A 19,721-nucleotide genomic window follows, 5' to 3' on the forward strand; every position below is an offset into this window, starting at 1 on the left:
CACATCGGGCTTGTTCACCATGGTATCCCCAGGGTATAGCACAGGGCTTGGTATACAGTAGGCACTCAACAAATACTGGCTGAATGGAAAATGGATGAACACACAAATCTATGTATGTGCTGGCCATGCTGGTATGAATAATAACAATAATAAAAATAGTATAATCCCAGCACTTTGGAAGGCTGAGGTGGGAGGATTGCTTAAGCCCAGGAGTTCAAGACCAGCCTAGACAACAGGGCCAGACCCCATCTCTACAAAAAACACAAAAATTACCTGGGCATTGTGGCATATGCCTATAGTCCCAACAACTCAGGAGGCTGAGGTGGGAGGATCGCTTGAGCCCAGGAGGTTGAGGCTGCAGTGAGCTGTGACTGCACTACTGCGCTCCAGTCTGGGCGACAGAGAGAGACCCAGTCTCAAAGGAAAAAAAAAGGACACATGCATACAGCACCCACTATGCGCCAGGCCCTGTTCTAAGTTCTTCATTGCATGTTGTTCTTCAAAACAACCCTATGTGCTAAACGGCTGTTATTCCCCAATTTTACAGTTGAACAAACTACAACCTAAAGAAATGTTAAGCACTTGCCCAAAGCCACACAACCAGTGCACAGCAGAGCTAAGATTCAAACAGCCAACCACAGACGCGCTCAGCTGCCACACTTTGCTGGCCCCAGGCCCCAAACCCTCTCACCCACCCTACTGAGTAGGCCCTGAGACAGAAAGGGCAGACAGCTGTAAATAAGGACTGTTCCAGACTTCTCTGTTGGTGAGAAAAGGGCATCCAGTTTAGAGTGACTTCAGGTGCAGGGCTACTCCCTTGGAGCCTGCTTATTTCTGAGATACCAGACGAAAGAATATGTCTGAGCCTACGTGACTAAAGACCAGGCTGTGGAAACAGGTCACAAGGAAGCCTGCGCCCTCAGGTGGGCATAGAGCTGTCAGCTCTGGGGCTTCTCATCTCCTGTCTCACCTGGGGCCTCTTTGGGCTTCAGGCTTTAAAATTCACCCTGGGCTGGGTGCTGTGTCTCATATTTGTAATCCTAGCACTTGGGAGGTGAGGTGGGCAGATCACTTGAGGCCAGGAGTTCAAGACCAGCCTGGCCAGCATGACGAAACCCTGTTGTTCCAAAAAATACAAAAATCAGCCAGGCATGGTGGCGCACCTGTAATCCCAGCTACTCGGGAGGCCAGGCAGGAGAATCGCTTGAACCCAGGAGGTGGAGGTTGCAGGGAGGCAGAGATTGCTGTGAGCATAGATCGTGCCGTTGCACTCCAGCCTGGGCAACAGAGGAGACTCTGTCTCCAAAATAAATAAATAAACAAATAAATAATAATAAAATTCACCCTGACCTTAAAATTCACCCTGGGGCAGAAGTTTTCAAACCAGCTGGCAGCTTTATGGGGCAGCACCTCGGGGCCTGCCTGTGGGGTGGGGTGGGAGGCCCCCCCATCTCTGCCTTCACCAGAGCAGCTCTGCTCTTGCCCAGGGTTCTGAGAGAGTTTGCAATCGGAAAAAAAGTTCTGCTGTCAAAATAACTTTTGAAAGTCAGTGCCCTAAGGGATAAACGTCCTTGTTAAGCAAAGTGGCCCTCTCTTGTCTTCCCTGGTGATGTTCAGGGGGTTGGATGCTGTAAATTCTGGCATGAGAGAGAGGAGGGTGAGAATCTCTGATGAGCTCAGTCAAGTCTAACGTCAAGGCCGTCCTGGCCATCTCTGGCCACAGCCCCTTGGTCTGCACACCAGCTCTGGGAGTGTCCTAATCAGGGGCCTACTTATCTCCCAGGGCACAGTCCTGCCTCTGGGCAGTTGCGCCCATAGTTTCTCCCATCTGTAATAAAAAGAGGAACTACATTTCAGTCCCCCAGTATCTGCCAAGCAATGTGTGAGGTACTTGTCCCCATGTCCCGTAGCCCTCACTATAGACCTGCAAGGTATTGTTATCCCCATCTTAGGGAGGGGAAAACTGAGGTTCAGAGAAGAGAAATGACACTTAAGGATTCAAATCTAGGATTGTCTGACACCCAAAGATTCTTTCCACTGCACCCTTGCCTGCCACCTCCCATGGCCCTGCCTTCCATCCCTCCTCAGCTGCAACTAAATTCTGCCCACACTCAGGCCCCGCTGGTTCCTCCAGTGCACCCCACTCCCTGGTATCACCCCATCTTTGTAGATGCTATTTCCCCTGCTCCAAATATGCTCCCCTTCTCCCACACTCCCTTCACCTTGCTAACTCCTTCATGACCTTTGGGAATCAGTTTGGGTATCATCTCTTCTGGGAAGCCCTCCTGGGATGCCTGCCTGGGTCAGGAACCTCCTCTGGGCCCCTCCTCTGAGCTCCCCCATCACAGCCCAGATGGCTCTGTGCTGTGGTCATTCACTGTCTTGCACCCCAAAGAGACTTTAAGCTCTTGGGGGCAGGGTCCAGATCCACTGTGCTCACAGTGGGATCCCATGCCCAGCAAGAGGCAAGGCACATAGTAGGTGCTCAATAAACACCCACTGAATAGATGAATCTATGAGTTCTACATGCAGCCCTCCAGGTCCATGATGTGCCAGGCCCTCCCTAGCAGGTGCTGGGCATAGCACACAGGTGAGGTGTGCTCCCTGCTCACAGCCCTGCCTCCTGCAGGAAGACTTTGACCTCCTCTGACCTTTTCCTGCTCCCCACTCCATGTCGCTTTCACTCACTTAACAAATCTTTGCACACCGACTAATCCAAGGTGGCATGAAAGGGGCATTTGGCAAAGCAGGACACAGGTGGTGATGCCTGTACCACCTCTCCTCCTCTGTCCCATCCCATGGCACCCACCAGGCACAGGCATACAGCGTAACATCAGTGAGGTGGTGTGAGGGGCCCTTCATGGCTCTTTCCTCTTCTGCCACCGGCCAGGCTGCTTCTAAGGTTCGACTGGCTGCCCAGCTGCCCGCCCTCCCTCACTTGCCGGGTCCATGCCTCTTCCCCAGCCCCAGCCCAGCCGTACCCGGTTGATGAGCTCGCCAACCATGCCTGTCCAGGAGCCGTTGGGCTCGGGCGCCCCATACAGCCCATCCTCCACCAACCGCAGGCGGTAGCGGAAGCGCAGCAGCTCGGCCAGCTCCCGCAGCATGTCCACACAGAAGCCCTCGAAGCGTTCGTTCCCCGACAGGGCCTGGAAGTTGGGCCGGCGCATGACGTATGGGTTCTCCTGGGTGGGCAGAAGAAAGCAGGGGTCAGAGGCTGGGTGTCTAGGGGCTGGGTTGCAGATCCTGGAGCCCGGACCAGGTAGGTAGAGCAGGAATCTGCTTACTGAGCAGGGATGATTTATTCATAGTACACATTTCTCACTTACAAATGCTCAGAGTGGGGAATAGACCTGAAAGCCAGGGAAAAACACATGGGCACTGCCAGTCCCTAGCAGATTGCAGGGAGCCATTTTAATCTCCAGCAGCCAACCTGACGCTCATTGGTCCCAAGCTCAAATGCGTACGAGGGAGGAGGTAACTTTAGAGTGAGTCAGACTGGGTAGAGCTTGTGCCAAAGTGGATCAGGGGCTTTCAGATTTCTTATTACAATTCACAGTAAAAGATACATTTTACCCTGCAACCCAAGTCACCCACACATGTATACACATAACTAGACTTAATTCCACAAAACAGTCCTTGCCCTAGTAACTATGGGCAATACACTGATGTTTTCTATTCTGCTATACTTCATCTTTCCACATGGCCGGTAATGACTAACCAAACCAACTTCATGAGCCACGAATGGGTTAAAGAGGGTATTCCCTCACCAGGGTTTAGCTCCAGCCCAATTCCCCATGAGGGAGGCAGGCTGAAGATGACAGATGGTGCAATTTTTTTTTTTTTTTGAGACAGAGTCTCCCTCTGTCACCCAGGCTAGAGTGCAGTGGTGCAATCTCAACTCACTGCAACCTCTACCTCCTGGGTTTAAGCGATTCTTCTGCCTCACCCACCCCAAGTAGCTTGGATTACAGGTGCCTGCCACCACGCCCACCCAATTTTGTTTTTGTATTTTTAGTAGAGACGGGGTTTCACCATGTTGGCCAGGCTGGTCTTGAACTCCTGACCTCAAGTGATCCGCCCACCTCGGCCTCCCAAAGTGCTGGGATTACAGATGTGAGCCACCGCGCCTGGCCCAGATGGTGCAATGTTGAGAGAATTTGGAAACCTAAGATTGTTTTGTAAAATCTCCTGGTTATAAATGTTAGCAACTCTCATGCCTGAAATCCCACTGCTTTGGAAGGCTGAGGTGGGAGGATTGCTTGAGCCTGAGTTTGAGGCTGCAGTGAGCTATGACTATACCACTGCACTCCAGCCTGGGCAGCTGAGCAACTCTGTCTCTAAAATAAAATAAAATAAAATACATGTTAGTACCTGATATGGTTAGGCTTTGTGTCCCCACCCAAATCTCACCTTGAATTGTAATCCCCATAATCCCTATGTGTCAAGGGAGAGACCAGTTGGAGGTAACTGAATCAGGGGGCGGTTTCCCCCATGCTCTTCTAGTGATAGTGAGTTCTCACAAGATCTGATGGTTTTATAATGGGCTCTTCCCCCTTCACTTGGCACATCTCTCTCCTGCTGCCTTGTGAAGAAGGTGCCTTGCTTCCCCTTCGCCTTCCACTGTGATTGTAAATTTCCCAAGGCCTCCCCAGCAATGCTGAACCTGTGAGTCAATTAAACCTCTTTCCTTTATAAATTACCGAGTCTCGGGCAGTTCTTTACAGCAGTGTGAAAACGAACTAATACAGCAACCAATTCAAATTCTAATACCAATTATTATTAAATGTTCTGCAGGCCAAAACAAACACAGTTTCTAGTTTGCAATCTCTGACCTACAGTCAGTTTGCCACATTGACACTTATTTCTGAGGGGTTTGAGCAAACTTTACTGACCCCATTGTGCCAAAGAAACACAAAAGCAGAAAGAATGGTCCAAATGCTAGGAAAACAAGGCATGTGATGATGGTAACAAATGGGAAACTTACCTGGACACAGTTATTGTCTAAATGGCTGTTTGTACAATGTCACTTTGGAATAATGAACAAAAGGACTTAGGACTTAGGGAAGAGCCAGGAAAGAGCTTTGGTTAAAATATACACAATGAGCCAGGTGTAGTACCTCAAGCCTGTAATTCTAACACTTTGGGAGGCCAAGGCAAGTGGATGGCTTGAGCCCAGGAGTTCAAGACCAGCCTAGGCAACATGGCAAAACCCCGTCTCTATGAAAAATACAAAAATTAGCCGGGCGTGCTGGTGTGCACCTGTAGTCTCAGCTACTCGGGAGACTGAGGTAGAGTCCCAGAGGCTCAGGTTGCAGTGAGCCGAGATTGTGCCACTGCAGGCCAGCCTGGGAGATGGAGCGAGACTCTCTCAAAAATAAAATATCCACAATGGTTATTGTGTATTTAGAACCCGTGCTGTGCATTCTCTCGATGACATCATTTTAATGCCTCATGGTGACCTTACACTGAAATGGGCATAAGTAGATTCCTTTTACACATGTGGACACGGAGGCTCAAAGTGGTCAAGTGACCTCTGTCACCTCTCATTCATTCAACACACAATTACTGAGCCCCATGGTAGATGTGGCCACAATATTGTGCTGCTTCTTCCAGCAACAGATGGGGTCCATTTCTCCCTGGGTTCAGACTTCTTGGTCTGAGCTGACCTTATGACTTGTTTTGGCCAACTGGATGTGGCAGAAGTGATGCTGTGTGAATTCCAGAGTCTCAGCCTTCAGAGCAGCCCCCATTTACGGAAGCCCAGGCTGGCCTGCTGGAGGGTGAGTGAACCAAGGTATGCCAGCCAACAGCCAGCATCCACAGCCATTGTGCACTTCCCAGTCCAATCTGGACACCAGCTGAATGCTGCCACAGTGTGCCCAAGTGAGACCAGCCAAAGAACCACTGAGTTGACCCACGGAATCATGCAAAATAATCAACTGCTATTGTTTCAGTTTCTGGGTTCTGGGTGGTTTGTCACACAGTAATAGGATCTCCTACTATGTGGCCAGGTCATAGGCTCTGGACTCCAGGACCCCAAAAGCCCTACAGCTACAGGGTGATGGAATGGAGGGCAATCAGTGATTCTCTATTAAACTGCCTTTCCAGAACCAAAATTGTGGAACTGGGAACAAGAATGTGAGATAATACTAATAATAGCGGCAGCAGCCAGCATTTCTTGTGGGCTTGCTGTGTGACAGCAATTCTGTCAGCGTGGGATGGCGGTATTATTACGTCTCTTTTAGAGATGAGGACGCTGAGGTCCAGAGAAGTGAAGTAGTAAGTGGCTGAGAAGGACAAGTTGGTTTGATTCCAAAGCTCCACTCTTAAGCCCTGTGCTAGACTGAGCTCAAGTGGACAGAATCAGACAGTGGATACGGGAGAAGTCAGAGAGAGATGAGGGATCCAGGTTGGGTATCAAAGCTGGAGAATCAGAAATTGAGAATCCTAGAGACAAGGGCCTGGCTCCCATACAGCCCCCTTGACATATAGAGGATAGAACCAAGGCTCAGAGAGGTAAAGCATCTAGCCCAAGGCCACCCAGCTGAAGCAGGGCAGTGGGAAGGGAGATGGGGCAGAGCCGGACTTCACAAACCAGTCACTGTGTACTCTGAACCCTGTTCCTTCCACTATGCCAAGTTGATCTCTAAACCCAAGACTGAGGAACTTAGGTTCAGGGTCTCAGGACTGGGGTCTGGGCTTAGAGAGACAAAAAGAGACTGGGGCCTGTGAATAGAACTCAAAATTAGATAACCGTAATCTAGGACTCAACTTAGAGCCACAGACTATCAGAACAGAAGGGTCCTCAAGGAGCCTCAAATCCAGGGTCTTCAGACTTCAAAAAGAATCTTATGCAGAAGCCCAACACTGCAGCCAGACAATGAGATACTGCTAAGTCCACTTCTAAGAATGTACCCTACAAATGGCTGTGCATCAAAAACACAGGTCCAAGAAAGTCAGTGCAGCATTGCTTGTAGTGAGAACAAAGACTGAAACAACCTAATTTGGGCCAAGTTAAAAAGATTATCAATGTCATAAAAGAATCCCAGGCAACCACTAAAATAGCAAGGTCTACAAGATATATTAGGAGGAAAAAAACAAGCTACAGAACAACGTGTACAATATGCTACTCTTTGTTAAAGAAGAGCAAGGATGTGCTTGTATATGCATAGACATTTCTGGGAGGATAGTGGCCTCTGAAAAAAGAAAATGAGAGACCCAGGGAAGGAAGGAAACTGATTTTTCACTCCTCACCTACCTTATACTCTTTGAATTCTATTTTATGTAGGTTTGTATTAACTTCTGTCCCTTCCCCAATTTTATTTACTTATTTTTGAGACAGAGTCTTGCTCTGTCACCCAAGCTGGAGTGTAGTGGTGCGATCTCGGCTCACTAGAACCTCCGCCTCCTGGGCTCAAGTGATTCTCCCACCTCAGCCTCCGGAGTAGCTGGGACCACAGGTGCATGCCACTAAGCCTGGCTAATTTTTGTATTTTTGTAGAGACAGGGTTTCATCATATCACCCAGGCTGGTCTCGAACTCCTGAGCTCAAGTGATCTGCCCACCCCAGCCTCCCAAAGTGCTGGGATTACAGGCATGAGCCACCACGCTCAGCCCCCTTCCCCAATGTAACAATTTTTTTTTAAATTGAAGTATGATATTTAAGTGTGTATGAACATGCATGGTTGGCTGGGCTTGGTGGTTCACGCCTGTAGTCCCAGCACTTTGAGAGGCCAAGGAGGGAGGATCACTTGAGCCCAGGAGTTCAAGACCAGCCTGGGCAATATAGGAAGACCCCGTCTCAATAAAAATGACTTATAAAAAATAAAAAGAAATGCAAAAAGTCAAGAAGAACCAAAGTAATCCTAAAGAAGAAAAGCAAAACTGGGGGTTTACCCTGTCAAATATTAACACTTAATTTAAAGCTATGGTATTTAAGACACTGCAGTACTAGAACAAAGATAGACAAATAGACAATAGAATGGAGTGTTTGGAAACCCACATATAAATGGATATTGACTTGTGACAAAGGTAAAACTGTCCTGAAGGGGGAAGAATTATTGTTATAATACATGGTGCTGCTGAATTAAATATCCATGTGGAAAAAAATGTATTCTAGCCAAGTGTGGTGGCTCATGCCTGTAATCCTAGCACTCTGGGAGGCTGAGGCAGGTGGATCACTTGAGGTCAGGAGTTCAAGACCAGCCTGGCCAATATGGTGAAACCCCTATCTCTACTAAAAATACAAAAATCAGCCAGGCGTGGTGGCGGTCGCCTGTAGTCCCAGCTACTTGGGAGGCTGAGGCAGGAGAATGGCGTGAACCGGGGAGGCAGAGCTTGCAGTGAGCCGAGATTGCGCCACTGCCCTCCAGCCTGGGTGACAGAGTGAGACTCTGTCTCAAAAAATAAATAAATAAATAAATAATTTTAAAAAAACTCACAAATCAATAAAAAGGTCATATATCCCATTTTTTTAAAAATAGAAAAAGACATGAATAGGAACCTTGCAAATGAGGATTTCCAAATAGCCAATAAAGGGCCAAGTGTGGTGGCTCATGCCTGTAATCCCAGCACTGTAGGAGGCCAAGGTGGGTGGATCCCTTGAGCCCAGGAGTCCAAGACCAGGCTGGGCAACATGGTAAAACCCTGTCAATTAAAAAAAAATTGTTTTTAATTAGCTGGGTGTGGTGGTGCATGACTGTGGTCCCAGCTACTCAGGAGGCTGAGAAAGGAGAAGCGCTTGAGCCTGGAGGTCGAAGCTGCAGTGAGCTATGACTGGGCCACTGCACTCCAGCCTAGGTAACACAGCAAGACCCTCTCTCAAAAAACAAAAACAAAGAAAAATCAAATAGCCAATAAACACAAAAAGGTGTTCTCCCTCCCTGATCATCAGGGAAATGCAAATGAAAACCACCATATATGGTTGGTACCTTTACACACTCACCACTGACAAAAAGAGGAGCAAGTGGAATTTTCATTCATTAGCTGCCGCTGGGAATGAAAGTGAAAGTGGTTCAACCACTTTGGAAGACACTTTTACAATACCTGCTAAAGCTGGAACAAACACCTTGCCACCCAGCAACTGGAAGACACTCAACAGAAAGACCAGTACATGTTCACCAAAAGGCATGGAAGAGAACCTTCCTAGCAGTTCCTAACAGCAAAAAGCCAGAAACAAACATCCATCTAGATTTGATGAATCAGGAAATTGCAGTACATTCAACATACAATGAGACTACACTACTTGCAATGACACAGATGAAACTCATAATGTTGCCAGACGAAGCCAGTCTCAAGAGAGAACACACAGTAGGATGCCATTTGTATGAGGTTCAAGGGCAGGCAAAGCTGATCTGTGGTGACGGAAGCTGAGATGGGGGTTAGCCTTGGAGGATTAGTGATTGGAAGGGCATGGGGAGGCTTTGGGTTGGGGACAGCTGGTTGATTACACAGGTGTGTTCAGTTTTTGAAACTTCAGTGAGAAGTAACACTATTTGTGCATGTTTCTGTATGTGTGTTATGCTTCAATGAAAATCTCTGGAAAGTAAAAACAAAAAATTGAAGTAGGGTAGGTTCTAGAACATTCCTTACAAGCTGATTGCTTGGACCCTTTCATGAACCTGGGATCCAAATCCTTGTCCAGGATTTCCTGGAGTATAGTTTAAACAACACTGATCCAGTCCAACCTCCTCACTCTGCTATGAATATTTTATTTACGTATTTATTTATTATTATTATTATTATTTTTAGACAGGGTCTTACTCTGTCGCCCTGGCAGTGGTATGATCTGGGCTCACTGCAGCCTCAACCTCCCGGGTTCAAGTAATCCTCCTGCCTCAGCCTCCCAAGTAGCTGGGATTAAAGGCACGCACCACCACGCCCAGCTAGTTTTTATATTTTTAGTAGAGATGGGGTTTCGCCATGTTGCCCAGGCTGGTCTTGAACTCATGGGCCCAAGTGATCCTCCTGCCTCCATCTCCCAAAGTGCTGGGGTTACAGGTGTGAACCACCATGCCCAGACTGCTAGGAATACTTTAATCCCCTCACTTTAAAGGAGGAAACTGAGGCTAGAGAGACCTGCTAGGGGCACACAGTGTGTAGATGGCATTGCCAGGCTCAGGACACAGCCCTGAGGGCTCAGAAAGAAGTAGAAATAATAGAGGCAATGTGGCCTGGCACGGTGGCTCACCCCTGTAATCCCAGCACTTTGGGAGGCCGAGACGGGTGGATCACGAGGTCATCGAGACCATCCTGGCTAACACAGTGAAACCCTATCTCTACTAAAAATACAAAAAAATAGCCGGGCGTGGTGATGGGCGCCTGTAGTCCCAGCTACTCGTGAGGCTGAGGCAGGAGAATGGTGTGAACCTGGGAGGCGGAGCTTGCAGTGAGCTGAGATCGTGCCACTGCACTCCAGCCTGGGTGACAGAGCAAGACTCTGTCTCAAAAAAAATTATTAAAAAATAATAGAGGCAACGTGGTGCAAAAGACAGGCATGTGGGCTCTGCTGCCTTCTAGCTGGGTGACCTCGGGCACGTCATGTAACCCTCCTATGCCTGAGTTTCTTCATCTGAAAATCAGGGCTTCTGTGAAGATTGGGTCACATGAGCACAGGGCTTGGCACAACGCTCAAAGCCATGAACCACAAGCTCAGGAGAGGGACGGAGGGAGGAAGGTGCTCTCATGCGTACCTTGGGCACTGCAAGGGCCTTCTTAGCTCATGTGATCCTCCCACTGCCCCTCAAGGTGAGACGCAGACCCGTTTTACAGATAAAGCAATGGAGACTGGAGTTAAGTGACTTGAACTAATAAAAGCGGAGGATCTGCAGCAGAAAGACTACTCTTAACTGCCACACTAGTCACCAACGGGCAGAATGAGGCATCTCAGCTCAATGAAGGGAATCCTCAGGACCGCCTGGGTGCCCTGAGAAATTCTCCAAGACCAGGGCGAGACCAGGGGCTGAGGAGGGCAGGCCTATGCACAGCCTCAACTCTGTGGGACTTCTGCACCCCCAGCTTCCCCATGGGGCCTCTCTCCATCTCAGCGCCAGCCCATCCTGTCTCAGCACGAGATCCCTGAGCCTGCCCCAGGGGCAGCGCCAGCCTGCACCCCATCACCAGAGGCCCTTGCTCCCACACCTGGACCACCTCTAATCCCTAGCAGCATCCCTCACGGGCCAACAAGGAGCTTTCCTGACCCCAGATCTGGCCCCGCCCCTTCCTGCTCAACACTCTCTCTCCAAGGTAAAGCACAGGACAACTGAGTCCTTCAGAGCCCCTTCCCCACCTGCTGCCCCGCAGCCCCTAGGCTGCCTCTGTCCCATCACTCACCACAACCCTCTGTACTTGCTGGTATCAGTCACAGCTCTAGGCCCTGGGAATAGAGCAGCGAATGAGACAAGTTCTAACCCACATCTTGCCCTAGGCACCCAGTTTGAGTCACATCTGAATCTCCAAGTGCCTGACACAGATCTTGCCCAGAAACCCATGTCAGGCAATACCAGCAAATGAATGGGGCTTGTCTGGCTGTGTACACAGAGGCTGTTGCCTCCCTGTTCAATCCGACAAACACCTCCCAAAACCCCGGCTCCTGCCCTTCCTGCCGCTTCTGCTGCCTGGGATATTTTCTGGGCACCCAACTCCTATGCAACCCCATCTAACGCCACCTCTGCCAGGAAGCCTTCCTCCAGCCTCCTAAAGCTGACTCAGTCCCTCCTTTCTTTGGGAGTCCCTCATTGTGGGAATGACTGTGTCCAGGTCTATCTCCTCCGTCAGACTGGGACCGCCTCCCAATGCCACCCAAGAGCACCTGACTCATATCTGTGCTTCTAGAATGTAAGGGGCAGCACCATATAGCTTTGGTAAATATTTATGGAATGAATAAGTGAATCAACCCATCAAGAGATGGGTGAACATCAGGAAGGGAAGAAAAATACAAGCTCCCAGGCCTTGAGGAGAAGCAGGGAGGACAGTGAAGAAGACACTTGAAGCTCCCAGGGTCATGGCTCAGCTCTCCTCACCTCCCCTCCCTGACCTCTGCACCCTGTTCCCCACCAAGGCCCTCAACTCTTCTGCCTCCAGGAGGCTTTAGGGATTGACCGCACACCACAGCACAGAGGGTCTGACTGCTCCTAGCCAAGCCCCCAGGGCCCCCTGGGGAGGCTGTTAGGAGGTGTCTGGTTTCCTGTCTGCAGGCCATCTGTCCCTCCACAACAGGATCACTGGCCCTGCTCCAGAGGGACTCGAGGTCCATTTTAGATCAGGAGTTCCCTAGGGACCGAGGGAACCGATCTGCGACTCACTGCTTTAGGTGGCCCTCTAACATCCTGCAAAACCCTCTTGTAGCCGGGCGCGGTGGCTCAAGCCTGTAATCCCAGCACTTTGGGAGGCCGAGGCGGGCGGATCACAAGGTCAGGAGATCGAGACCATCCTGGCTAACACAGTGAAACCCCGTCTCTACTAAAAAATACAAAAAATTAGCCGGGCGCGGTGGCGGGGGCCTGTAGTCCCAGCTACTCTGGAGGCTGAGGCAGGAGAATGGCATGAACCTGGGAGGTGGAGCTTGCAGTGAGCCGAGATCGTGCCACTGCATTCCAGCCTGGGTGACAGAGCGAGACTCCGTCTCAAAAAAAACAAAAACAAAAACAAAAAAAAACCCTCTTGTAACCCTCTCTGAATGTCAGCATCCACAGCTAATAGCTGACACAGCTCAGAGTTACTGAGTGGCTCCCTCAGTAACAATGAGTGCTGACAGGCCGCAGACTTGGCCACTGTGAAGAGCATGGCTGCCTGTCATGTCCAGCCTCCAGGCCAGCTGCTTGGGGAAGCCTCCTGCTCACCAGGCCCTGTGCATCACCCCCTCCCTGACCTTCTAAGGCACTGGAAGCCCACTGTGCCTGGCAGGAGGCAGCATGGTGCAGCAGAGAGGGCACCAGCTCCGAGCCTGACACTCAGCTCTGCTGGGGACTCACCGTGTGACCTGCTTCCTTACCCTCAAAAGGGGGAAATAAGACGAAGCTCACAAGGGTAGCCATGAGGTCTAAAGAATGATGCTTGGAGGCCAGGCGCGGTGGCTCACGCTTGTAATCCCAGCACTTTGGGAGGCCAAGGCGGGCGGATCACGAGGTCAGGAGATCAAGACCACGGTGAAACCCCGTCTCTACTAAAAATACAAAAAAATTAGCCGGGCGTGGTGGCGGGAGCCTGTAGTCCCAGCTACTCGGAGAGGCTGAGGCAGGAGAATGGCGTGAACCTGGGAGGCGGAGCTTGCAGTGAGCCGAGATCAAGCCACTGCACTCCAGCCTGGGTGACAGAGCGAGACTCCGTCTCAAAAAAAAAAAAAAGAATGATGCTTGGAAAGGGCCTAGCACAGTGTCGGGTGCAGAACAGGTGCTCAATAAATAGTTGACATACAAAGGCCCCTCTGCCTCTGATTTAGTGAAATGCAGGAGTGGCACACCCAGGGCTACAGGACAACGTCCCTGTCTGGTGCTTGGGTACTGAGAGGTCTGGAGCTTCAGAACACAGAGGTCAAGACTCAGGCTCTGAAGGATTAGAGACATAGCTTCTAGTCCTGGCTGTGCTGGGTACTTGCTGTGTGACCCTGGGCAAGTCTCCTCCCCTCTCTGAGCCTTAGTTTCCACAACTTCAAGATGGACACTGAGTTGGCACTGTTGGTACATGTTGTTGGCAAGGGTGGCAAAACAACTGTTCTGGCAATCATGATTCATCAGGATTGACCAGGGCCAGATACTGTGCAAAGAGCTGGGTTAAATCTGGCCCTGAGGGCAGTCTGCTCCCTCCCTGCTCTGGCAGTGTTTAGGATGGTAGCGCCTTGTTCACAACCTGGAGTTGCTGGGTGCAGGAATCCCAGCCCCCACTGGCCTGTGTGCTGTGCCAGCCAATGCATCTCTCCACCTCATGGTGGGAGCTAGGACTGGGCTCAGGGCAGCGCCAGGGAAGGCCCAGCATTCAGGCCCCTTCACTTACCACTCCCAGGCCCCCCGTCTAGGGCCACTCACCAGGATGGTTGTGACCACCAGGGTCTTGTTGGCCAGTGTCTGCGATAGGTTGATGTCCAGGGTGGTGGCATTCATGGCCAGGGTGCGGTTAGAGTACCACACCCCAATCTAGGGGGCAGAGAGGGTGCTGTCAGCTCAGGCCCTTCCCGAGGTCATGGCAGCCTCTGGGCCCGCCCCCACCCTCACCCCAGCAGTGCTCTGGCGTCGCCCTGGGTCGCTCACCTCACGGTGGCCCTGCCGGGACTTTTCTAGGATGCGCAGGGTGTAGTTGGTTCTCTGCCCTTTGCTGTTGAACTCGACCCGCCCGGTCAGCCCATCATACTCTACCTGGCAGGGTGGGGAGGCGGGGCAAAGGGAGGGTGCAGGGGCCCAGAGATGGGCAGGGAAGGCCCAGCGTGGTGAGACATCCACAGAGAAAGGCACAGACAGACCGGGGTGGAGGGGACAAGAGAGAGAAGAGGAAGATCACAGTCAAAAGAGCAAGATAACATGCAAGGAAGCAAGGGGAGATGGGACAAAACGCATAAAGAGGGCAAGACTCAGAAAGAGAGAGAGAGAGCAACCCAGATAGGCAGCAACAGCCAGGAGTGGACAGGGGAGGTAGTGGGTACGGTGGGAAGAGCGGGGAGGGCAGAGGGCCACAGGGTGGACACAGTGAGTGCTCCCACCTGAGGTGGTCGTGCCCTGCCTCCTCCACTCACCCCCGCTCGGGCTCACCATGCGCAAGTAGTTCATGAGGCTGGTCCCGTGGGGCCAAATGTTGGCCGACGTACAGGCCAGCGGCTTCACGCCGATCTCCTGGCTGCGGTTCAGCTCTCGGACAGCGCTCACCACCACGTGCACGGCGTCAAACATCAGGGCAGCTGACAGCTGCGGTGGGACAGAGGTGGGGGTGGGATGAATAAGAGACTGCTTAGCCAGGGGATCCCCAAAGGTCCCTGAGCTGCCACCCTCAAGCCCTCAAATAACTTCCCTCTCCCCAGGAATGGGAAACTGGGTGGGTCAGGAGTGAGGAAGTGGCTCTGGTGTCTTTCTTGGGAAGTGGAATTGACAGCGGTGTGTGTGCTTCCCGTGTCTTGGTGGGCGTAGGTCTCCCAGACTGTGTGTGGCCATGTGTCTCTCAGAGGGTGCCTGGATAGCCAGCTGTGTCACCTGCATGGGCAGGTATGTCTGGGAATCTGGGTGATGCAGGCCGGGGAAGATGGCCATAGTTCCTGTCTGAGTGTGTCTGGGGCACGTTTACATGAGTGGGGCTGGATGACCATGCCCATTCATCTATACGCAGCGTGGGTGTGGTGTCAGAGAGACAGGAGCGTATAATGGTTGGTCTCGGGCCTGGGAGGCAGGTGGCTCAGAGCTAGAGGCCCGGCTCTGCTATTTTCTCATTCTGTGACAGGGCTAAGTCCTCATTCCTCCCTGAACCTCAGTTTCCTTCTCTGTAAAATGAGGATAATAGTAATCTCTACTTTCATGTGCTGTTATGGGGATCCAGTGACATAACGCCTGTAAAGCACTCAGAACAGTGCCTGGCACACAGTTAGCGTCCCATACACTCTGGTCCCCAATCTGTGACACAACCACGGTGTCTGTGTGTGCTTGTTAGGGTGTGCCCCAGCTATGTTACTGTGAAGGTCTGAGTATCTGTGTTATGTAGATGTGCACAGGGGTACACACAAATGTGCCTCTGTGTTGGGGTGTGTGATGTCCCCGTGTGGACCCATCTGACTGGACAGCTTGGTGTCCACGTGCACTCTGCGCATAGAAGTGTCTTGGTGTCTTGGTATCTGAGTAGATGTCTGCAAACAAATACACATAAATATGCATCTTTTGTATGCTGGTATTTATTCAACATCTATTATCAGACACCTGTTATGAGCTAGGCTGTTTTAAGTGCTGGGGATACAATGGTGAACAAAATAAACAGAACCCCCTGCCCTCATGGAACTTACAGTCCTCAAATCCATATCTCTACGTAAGTCTAATATACAGTAAGCCACATCGTGATGAAATAAGCAAATATAAGTGCTATGGAAAAAGACAAGGCAGGGAGAGGTGAAAAAGTAGGTAGTTTACCTTTTTTTTTTTTCTTTTGAGACAGAGTCTTGCTCTGTCACCCAGGCTGGAGTGCAGTGGCACAATCTTGGCTCACTGCAACCTCTTCTATCTCCCAGGTTCAAGCGTCTCTTGTGCCTCAGCCACCCAAGTAGCTGGGATTACAGGCACGCGCCACCACACCCAGTTAACATTTGTATTTTTAGTAGAGACAGGATTTCGCCATGTTGGCCAGGCTGATCTCGAACTCCTGGACTAAAGTGATCCTCCTGCCTCAGCCTCCCAAAGTGCTGGGATTACAAGTATAAGCCACCATGCCTGGCCAATTTACCTTTTTTTTTTTTTTTTTTGAGACGCAGTCTTGCTCTCTCTCTCTCAGGCTGGAGTGCAATGGCACAATCTCAGCTCACTGCAACCTCCGCCTCCCAGGTTCAAGTGATTCTTCCGCCTCAGCCTCCCAAGTAGCTGGATTACAGGCATCCGCCATCATGCCCAGCTAATTTTTGTACTTTTGTAGAGATGGGGTTTCACCATGTTGGCCAGGCTGGTCTTGAATTCCTGACCTCAGGTGATTCGCCTGCCTCGGCCCCCCAAAGTGCTGGGATTACAGGTGTGAGCCACCGCACTGGGTCAAGTTTACCATTTTTTAAACAGGAGGAGGAAGGAAAAATCTTATACCTGAGGGGACACTGGAGCAATGTCCTAGTGATGGGGAACAAGCCGCTGCTTCTCTCGGAAAGTGCAGGGGAAGCAGGGGGAAGAGGGTGTGCAGAGGCCCTGAGGTGCACCTGCTTGGGGCATCAGAGGCACCTCAAGGAGCTGGTGTGGCCAGAATGGTGTGGGAGGTAGAGAGAGAGGAGGACATGGGTCCAATGTGTCACAAGGCCACACCACGAGGCCTCAGGGAGGGCGAGAGGGTTCTGAGCATGATCTGAGTGCGGTCTGAAAGGGCGACCCAGAAGTATCTGTGCACAGAGTGTCTCTGGGTGTGACTGGGTATCTGTGTGCTCACCGCAGGGCCCGGGTAGGTGCTGGCTTCACAGTTCTCCCTCCAGGACATGTTGAGGCTTCGGACAAACTCAGGGTAGAAGGGGTGGGACGTGTTGAACATGGAGAAGCCCAGGATGTTGGAGGAGTCCTCCACAATACCGTCCAGATGCAGGATGGGGAAGTCCTGGGACCAAGAAGAGGTGGTGAGGCCTGGGGCCGAGCCCTAAGTGGGACAGCTGTGATGGGAGAGCAGCAGGGGCAGAGAGGGGCCAGACGGCATACGCACCATGGTGGTGAGGATGTACTTGTAAAACGCTGAGGTCATTCCCAGTTCCGAGGCCTGGAAAACACAGGAGGCAAAGAGGCAGAGTGAGAGACAGAGACCCACAGGCAGAGATGGGGAGGACTCAAGAGAGGAAGAGAGATTTAGAGACAGGCCTGGTGAGAAGACACCTCATGGGAAACACAGTAAAGTAAGAAATGCTCAGAGATAGACAGACAGGGAGGAGGAGACAAGTGGGGGCAGAGGGAGGCCTTAGTCCCTGGTGTCCCGCCATGCTGACTGCTGTCCCAGGTGGGACGGAGATTTTGCTAGAGGAGAGAATAGGACCCCCAAATGCCCCATCTCTCATGAAGGCACTTAGAAGATTTCCTTCTGGAGATAGGCAAGAAGAAGCCTCAGAAATAGGGCAGGAAGAGGAATTATCTTTTTTTTTTTTTAAAGACAGGATCTTGCTCTGTTACTCAGGCTGGAGTGCAGTGGTGGGATCATAGCTCACTGAAGCCTTGACCTCTCAGGCTCAAGTGATCCTCCCACCTCAGCTCCTGAGTACCTGGAATCATAGGCATGCACCACAATACCCAGCTAATTTTTTAAAAATTGGTTTTCTGTAGAGATGGGGTCTTGCCATGGTCCCAAGCTCCTGGCCTCAAGCAATCCTCCTGCCTTGGCTTCCCATGGTGCTGGGATTACAGGTGTGAGCCACCAGGCCCAGCAGAGAGGAAAGCCTTAATTTTAAGCCCTACACTCTCCAAAAGCCAAGGTTGGGCTGCTAATGTGTAGGGCTCAGCCCAGGTATAAGGTCAGAAAATCGATTCCCTGCAATCTTTAAAAGTGCTTTGCAATAATAGCAGCCAGTTTGAATGTCAAGATTCATTCTTGAGACCCTTTTCTCATAGTCCTCAAGGAAAACAAAGCTAGAAAAATTCTTCCTGCCAGAAGCACCCAAGTCTGTCCCCCCACGAGAATTATAACATTAAAGGGCACCAGCTTGCATTTCCTGTGTGGCAGGAGTTGGGCTCTCATCACGTGGGTGTCAGGGAAGGGCAGGCTTGGAGAGGGAAGAGACAACTGTTCACACGGCTGGCACGGGAGAGGCCGGGATCCTAGCCCAGGCCTGCCTGGCTCCCAAACCTGAAACCTCCTCCTTAAGCCATCCTGTCTCAAGAACCCAGTGGATTCTGTTCACATTTCCTGTGGGCTACAGTCAGCAGTGATAAATGGGTTTGCTTGTTTGTTTGTTTTTGAGATGGGGTCTTCCTCTGTCACCCAGGCTGGAGTCCAGTGGTGCAATCTCAGCTCACTGCAAGCTCCACCTCCCGGGTTCAAGCGATTCTCCTGCCTCAGCCTCCCGAGTAGCTAGGACTACAGGTGCCCGCCACCAAGCCCGGCTAATTCTTTTGTATTTTTAGTAGAGATGGGGTTTCACCATGTTACCCAGGGTGGTCTCGATCTTCTGACCTCATGATCCGCCCACCTTGGACTCCCAAAGTGCTGGGATTACAGGCATGAGCCACTGCGCCTGGCTGACATATGGTTTTAATTAAAAAAAAAAAAAAATAGAGAAAAATAAACAATACAAATTTGGTTACTGGCCGGGTGCGGTGGCTCACGCCTGTAACTCTAGCACTTTGGGAGGCTGAGGCAGGCAGATCACGAGGTTAGGAGTTCAAAACCATCCTGGCCAATATGGTGAAACCCCGTCTCTACTAAAAATACAAAAATTAGCCGAGTGTGGTGGCAGGTGCCTATAGTCCCAGCTACTTGGGAGGCTGACACAGGAGAATCGCTTGAACCTGAGAAATGGAAGTTGCAGTGAGCCAAGATTGCACCACTGCTCTCCAGCCTCGGCGACAGAGCAAGACTCCATCTCAAAAAAAAAAAAAAAAGAAAAAAAATACAAGCAAAAACACCTTAACACAGAGCTCAATAAAAATGTTTAAAAATCCTTCAGAGCTACGATGTAACCAGATCTGACTCTGGGCCAGGCACTGCCCTGCGTACTTTACCTGTCCCTGCCCACAGCCCCTCCTCTCCCCATCACTCACTCTCTGGGCTTGAGCCACGCCATCTCCTTGCTGTTCTGCACACACCAGAGTCTTGCTCCTGTCCTTCACCCTTAACACTGGCTGTTCCCTTGGCCTCATTCATTAACCCTCACAACCCACCGAGCAGGGACTATTCACAGGGAGTTGGAGTGACTGCCCAGGACCACACAACCAGGAAGCAGGCAGGCTAAGAGACAAACTTTACAATTATCATCTTCATGGAAGAAGAAGGTCTTGAAGCCCCCTTTTGACTCCTGAGGCCCATGGGCATTGGGTGACTTGCTCAGTCACCCCAAGTTTCTGGCCCCAGTTCTTTGGGAAATCAGA

At 50.9% G+C, this 19,721-nt stretch overlaps 1 protein-coding gene across 4 annotated transcripts in view; it reads right to left on the reverse strand.

Moving 5' to 3' along the window:
• Window positions 1–19,721, reverse strand: part of GRIK5 (glutamate ionotropic receptor kainate type subunit 5) — a 74,239-nt gene that overhangs the window by 43,671 nt on the left and 10,847 nt on the right. For all 4 annotated transcript variants that reach the window (XM_030797083.1, XM_030797082.1, XM_030797084.1 and 1 more), the window contains 6 exons: window positions 17,353–17,406; window positions 17,089–17,250; window positions 14,742–14,894; window positions 14,247–14,351; window positions 14,025–14,132; window positions 2,982–3,185 (listed from right to left, as the gene is read on the reverse strand). In XM_030797083.1, coding sequence (XP_030652943.1) covers window positions 2,982–3,185; window positions 14,025–14,132; window positions 14,247–14,351; window positions 14,742–14,894; window positions 17,089–17,250; window positions 17,353–17,406 — 786 coding nt within the window. The remainder of the gene's footprint in view (window positions 1–2,981; window positions 3,186–14,024; window positions 14,133–14,246; window positions 14,352–14,741; window positions 14,895–17,088; window positions 17,251–17,352; window positions 17,407–19,721) is intronic.

The sequence above is a fragment of the Nomascus leucogenys genome, chromosome 17 (assembly GCF_006542625.1).
Source record: "Nomascus leucogenys isolate Asia chromosome 17, Asia_NLE_v1, whole genome shotgun sequence".
Lineage (NCBI taxonomy): Eukaryota > Metazoa > Chordata > Mammalia > Primates > Hylobatidae > Nomascus > Nomascus leucogenys.